The sequence below is a fragment of the Miniopterus natalensis genome, chromosome 16 (assembly GCF_054644295.1).
Source record: "Miniopterus natalensis isolate mMinNat1 chromosome 16, mMinNat1.hap1, whole genome shotgun sequence".
Lineage (NCBI taxonomy): Eukaryota > Metazoa > Chordata > Mammalia > Chiroptera > Miniopteridae > Miniopterus > Miniopterus natalensis.
This window is the reverse complement of record NC_142096.1, coordinates 3,814,154-3,820,153: the sequence shown is the minus strand read 5'-3', so window position 1 is coordinate 3,820,153 and position 6,000 is coordinate 3,814,154. Positions and strand designations below refer to the sequence as shown.

The 6,000-nt window shown below is 43.4% G+C and overlaps 1 protein-coding gene across 2 annotated transcripts in view; it reads left to right on the top strand.

The window, feature by feature from the left end:
- The first annotated feature begins 4,709 nt into the window (after positions 1–4,709).
- Positions 4,710–6,000, top strand: part of VIRMA (vir like m6A methyltransferase associated) — a 43,230-nt gene continuing 41,939 nt past the window's right edge. For both annotated transcript variants that reach the window (XM_016209117.2, XM_016209116.2), the window contains exon 1: positions 4,710–4,799. In XM_016209117.2, coding sequence (XP_016064603.1) covers positions 4,737–4,799 — 63 coding nt within the window. In that variant the 5' untranslated portion in view covers positions 4,710–4,736. The remainder of the gene's footprint in view (positions 4,800–6,000) is intronic.

Genomic DNA, 6,000 nt, shown 5'->3' with positions numbered 1-6,000 from the left:
CAGTGGCAAAAAAACCCTTTTAATTCGGTGTATGCTGTGTCAAATCTCAGCCATGAGCAGACACCCATGAAAAAGAGCAGACTGAGTATGGTACCTATTTCTGAGTTTTTCAGTACATATTCATTTTGTGTTCCATTAAAGTTCATCAAAAGATAAGTGGTAGCACGCTCTCATTTTTTTCTATGAAGAAACAACTTAGGGAAGTGAATTTAAAATTTGAATGTTCTACCTATTAACCCTTTTTTTTTTTTTAAGCTAGGAGAAAGGTATTGATTCTGTTTTGGTGGGAATGTTCCTGTCCAAGTCAGCTTCTACTCTAATCAGCTAAATCAGAATTATTGGAGTCCTTAAAAAATATAGATTCATTAGTAAAAATTAAATTCAAAACTAATGAAAATTATGTGTGTGTGTATATATACACAGTTGTCCCCTTTATCCACAGTTTCACTTTCTGTGGTTTCAGTTACCTATGGTCATCCGTGGTACGAAAATATTAAATGGGAAATTCCAGAAATAACACTTCATAAGTTTTAAATTGTGTGCAGTTCTGAGTAGCATGATGACATCTCTTGCCCTCCCACTCCATCCCACCTGGGACGTGAATCATTCCTTTGTCCAAGGTATCCCCGCCCCTTAGTCACTTAGCAGCCCTTTGGGCTATCAGATCCATTGTGCCAGTGTTCAAGCAACCCTGATTTTACAAAAATTATGGGATATATTCCTTGATGGGATGCAGCATTAAAGTCACCCAGATGATCACCAAAGAATTACCATCTGTGCAGCAACACCTTGATGAGTTAAAAAGAAACAGCAACTTCCAATTATAATGTTTTCCCAAAAGCTTTTGGCAAAAAAAAAGCCAACTATTGAGGATCCTCAATCATCAACATCATCTGATCCTGACAGCCAATTGTCAACATGTTATGGCTCGATGACCCAGGATCACCTGAAGCAGGTAATCCTCCTTCTGATACACTGTCCAATGGTCAATAGTAGCTTAATGCTACGTTATTTATCTCATCACGTCGGCATTGTATCACCTCACATCTTCATAAGAAGGGTAAGTACAGTGCAATAAGGTATTTTGAGAGAGAGAGACCATATTCACATAACTTTTATTATAGTATATTATCATAATTCATTATATTGTTATTGTTGTTAAGCTCTTACTATGCCTAATTTATAAATTAAACTTTATCATAGGTACATATGTATAGAAAAAAATCAATATGTATAGGGGTTGGTACTATCTGTGGCTTCAGACATCCACCAGGGGTCTTGGGAGGTATCCCCCTTGGGTAAGGGACTACTAATTCAGTAGATGTAGAAGGAGACTGGGAAACTCTCTTTGTTGTTGTTTTTTGTTTTTGTTTTTAAGTTCCTCGGTGATTCTGACATTCAGCCAGGTTGGGAATCTCTTTTATTCAGGATTTCTCTTTAGTGCCCTGGGTGGACTTTTTCCAACCTATCTGTATATGCCTCTCTTCTGGATAAACTGTTTTCACAAAAGTTTTCCTTATTATCAAAACCAGGTTTCCAGTGGGTTTTCAACTCCTCACTCCTTGGAACTACCTTTGTTAAGGTCATCATCACTTTTCCTTCTCATCTTGCTCAACAGCTCAGCAGCATCAGACACAGTGGCACAGCCCCTTAGTGTGAAGTACATTCAATTCTACATTTCCACAGTGTTGGGCTAGTAAAGAGTTAGGGAAAAGAGCAAGAAACCAAAAATTCAAAGGAGATTTACCCAATCAGAAATATCACCAACTGCCACTCACCCAGAGCAAGGCTTGCTTCCAGAAAAGCCAGTTTGGCAGCTTGGAGAGAGGAAAGGGTAAGAGTTGAAGCTTCTGATCTGAGCGTTAAAAAACATATCTGGACGTGACTTTTCTACATTTTGATCTTTTTTTGCTTACTTTACTAATCGCCAGCCTGCTTTAAGTGATTTCTGAAATTAACCTGGGCATTACATAATAACAAAATTATTCAGGCATCTGCAATGAAACTCCTTTCACTGGTTTTCGAAAATAGATGTCTGGGTATGTGCAATTAGGTTACTACCAAACTTGCATGTCTCATATGCCAGTCTATTCCACAAAAGCATAATGATTTTAAAAAACCCCACATTTTATTTTCTAGTAGTTTTTTGATAAATTTGAGCATATTCCTTTTATTAGATTCATCAACAGAGATATGAACTAGAGCACTTTTCCATAAGGTTGGGTAGACACTTGTTATAAAATGACCTATCTCCCCTGTGTCTCTACTTGTACATGCTGGAAAAGGTCCTGCTGCCTATCAGTGACAAAGTTACTGCAATATTGGCTGGAACTTTTGTGCATGAGATTATCGCCTTGATTTCTCATCTGTGAAGTGGTGGATAGAGCTCAGAATATGTTGGATTTGTCACTTTATAGTTTAGTGTTGCTTTGGGTAGCGCTGAAGCACTGTTATCTTTTCATTACCCAGGGCCCCAAAATTATTTTTTCCGGCCACTTCTGAGAATGGTCTATTTGAAGTGTAAAAGAAGCACACGTGTGAAAAGCTGAGCTCACGCTAGTTCTTTGCTACTCCATCTACTGGAGCATGTCTGTACACAAGCAGTGGTTAGAATTTAGATCCTCAGGACCTTATTTTTGCTTAGAAAACTCACTTTGTCATACTGGACCCTTAGCCACTTTGGTAGAGCAGCAGAGAAACAGAACAGGCTCCAAGTCCTTATATGAGGAAAACAGGATTGGGCTGCCTTATGTAACACGTTACCCTGTATGAGATACATGTTTGGGTTGGAGCAAGTCAGTGGTAAAGATAGTACCTAAAGAACAAAACTGCAGAGGTTCTACTGATAAAATGGTTTGAACAGTTTAGACTCCCCCTGGTGGCCACATGAGTCCAGTAGAGTAACTTACTCGGCTTTCCTCCCCATCCATTGTTCAATTTCCTTTAAATAGACATTTATCAAATTCATAATTTGCAAATATTTTCTCCTATCCTACCGATTTTCTTTTCACTCTCTTTAGTGTCATTTGATGCACAAACATCTTTAATTCTGTGAAAATCCAATTTATTCTTTCTTTAGTTGCTCTCTTTTTGTGTCATATCTAATTGCTAAATTTCAGGTAATAATTTACCCATATGTCTTCTTCTAAGAGTTTCATGGTTTTCACTTTTGTATTTAGGTCCTTGATCCATTTGAATTCATTTTTGCATATGGTATGCGGTAAGGGTCCAACTTCATTCTTTTGTATGTAGATATCCTGTTATCCCAGCACCATTTATTGAAGAAATTATTCTTTCCCCATTGAATGGCTTTGGCACCCTTGTTGAAAATCAATTCATAATGTATGTAAAGGTTTATTTCTGGACTCTTAATTATATTCCATTGGGTCTATATGTTTATTCTTATGCCACTACCACAGTTTTGATTACTGTAATTTTGTATTAAGTTTTGAAATCAGGAGTGTGTAGCCTCCAAATTTGTTCTTTTTCAAGATTGATTGGCTATTTGGGGCCACTTGATTTCCATATGATTTTGAGAATCAGATCTTCCATTTCTGGAAAAAAAAAAAAGAGGCTGTTAGAATTTTGATATAGATTGCACTGATTCTGTACATCACTTTGGGTAATACTGTCATCTTAACATTAAGTCTCCAATCCACACACATGGAAGGCCTTTCATTTAAGTCTTTAATTCCCCCCCCAGCAATATTTTGTAGTTTTCAGCGTACAAGCCTTTCACTTCCTTGGTTAAAGTTATCCCTTAGCTATTTTATTCTTCTGGATGATACTGTAACTGACCTAGGTCCGTGCAACCTATGTACGTGCCCTGACGCAAGCTCTGCGTCACCGGAAGTGCCCCGTCTCCCTCTCCTGAGCCGTTGTCGCGGAGGTTATAGGGCTGCGGGGAGTAGAACCCGCCACCTTTTGGGGTCCGGGTGACTCTCTAACCAACTGAGCCACCCGGCTGGAGACACGCAGGTTTTTAAACGCCAGCTTGCGCCTGGCCTGTGTGGCTCAGCTGGTTGAGTGTCGCCGACGCACTCGGAGGCTGCTGGTTTGACTCCCCGCAGGGCCCACGCCTGGCTGTGGCCTGACCCCCGGTAGGGGGCGTGCACGAGGCAGCCCGTCGGTGTTTCTCTCTCATTGACGTTTCTCTCTCCCCCTTCCTCTCTCTCTAAAAGTCAACTTTAAAAAGCCAAATTGAGGGGTCACAGGCAAAGCAGAGCAAACCACGTAACGAAGGTCACCACGGTGTGAAGTGCCTCTGTAGTAACGGAGCCCTATCTAGCTGGGAATGGCTGAATCACATTTTGCAGGCGAGAAAACAAAATCTCTTCGTTTTGAGACGTTTCTCTTAGCTCACTGCAGCGTTCTCCTGCCAGCCCTGGAAGGACTGCTCGCCGGGGATTCCACTGGGTATCCCGAGTTGGAAGCATCCCCCAAGGCCCCTCCGCGCTAAGGCCCCCGTGGCTTGGTAACGCAGTACAACGACAGGGTTTGGACCACTAGAGCCACCGTAGAACCCGCCCCTTCTCTGCCAGCCTTTCTCTGGCCGCCGCCGCGCTGGAGAAGGCGGGGCCGGAAACTTCCGGCAGCACCACGCTTCAGGATTGGCCAAGGCTTGCGGCGCAAGCGCTGCGTCACCGGAAGTGCCGCCGTCTCTCCCTCTCCTGAGCCTCTGTCGCTGAGGTTATAGGGCTGCCCCGGAAGTGGTCCGCCCGTCTCCCGCTGCAAACATGGCGGTGGACTCGGCGATGGAACTGCTATTTTTAGATACTTTTAAACACCCCAGCGCAGAGGTAAGGCTTCGCTTCTTGATTCCGACTTTGCTTCTCGACTTTAGGACCCTTGCAAAAAAAAAAAAAATCCTTAGGCGTGCCTCGACTTTCCCCCCGGCGGTGGCTGCTGCAGTTCCTCACGTCCACACCCCCTCCCCCAGCGGGGTGTGGGGGCCGCGTCGAGGGAGGGCAGCCGTGGGCCGGGCCGTTCCCTGCGTTGTCCCAGGCTCCCGCGTCTTTGGTTGAGTGGGCTGTTCTGTCCCCCCTCTCCCCCCCGTCAGCTTTGGGCCTCGAGAATGTCTTGCTTCTCAGGTTTGCTTCAGGTGTTGGGGAGGGGTCTCGGGCAGCTGGCGTTTGACAGGAGCTCAGGGGACCGAGCGGGTCACGTTGGCGTCGTGATTCCTAAGCCCCTTCTCCTAGGTCCCTTTTCTAACGGGAGCCAGGTTGCCCGGGTGTGCCCCTCGCTCGGTGTTCCCCAGTTTGTGGCGTTCCCCAGCCTGTCCTGAAACTTGAGTGCTTTTCTTTGGGGAAGATCTCACACATTAGGACATGAACTATTTGCTCGGAAAGACCTTTGCGTGGAGGATACGTGCGAGGAGGGGAATATTGGGAGGCTCGTAGTCAAACTGTAGCACAGTGGTTTTGAGGGGCGAGGGTGGGGAATTGCGGAGTAATCTTTTCGAAATAAACGGAGCCCCCGTGATCGTCCGGCTGGCCCTGCCACATGTAAATCGAGTATAGCCAGACAGGTTATAAAGGTTCTCAAAAGCTGGTCAAGGATGAACATTAACCCAGTCCATAGAGAAATTTAAAAAACCTCAGAACTCCCATTTTCTTTCAGTGTAAACGTAATCATTTTAGAGGACTGTTCTGTCTTTGGAAATAGTGATTGATAGTGGGTAGTGGTTATATTTTAGTTTTAATGCTTTACTTGACAAAATGAAAAGTCGACAACGTTGTTGTTTTAATTATTCTAACACATGGTTTATAGGTCTGTAAAAATAGAAACTTTGGAAACTCTAGCATATTTTGCTAACAGTGAATTCGTTTGTGGTCTCTCATTTCATGTGGGTCACTTAGCTCTGTTTGTTCAGTGATCATACTTTTCTGACTAATTACAACGAGGCTTTAGAAAACTCAGAATGGAGGCAGTAGATTTGGACCAGAACAAACCTATTATGTGTCCAGAGATAGAGAAAAGTTAAAAATGAAAGAAAGAAGC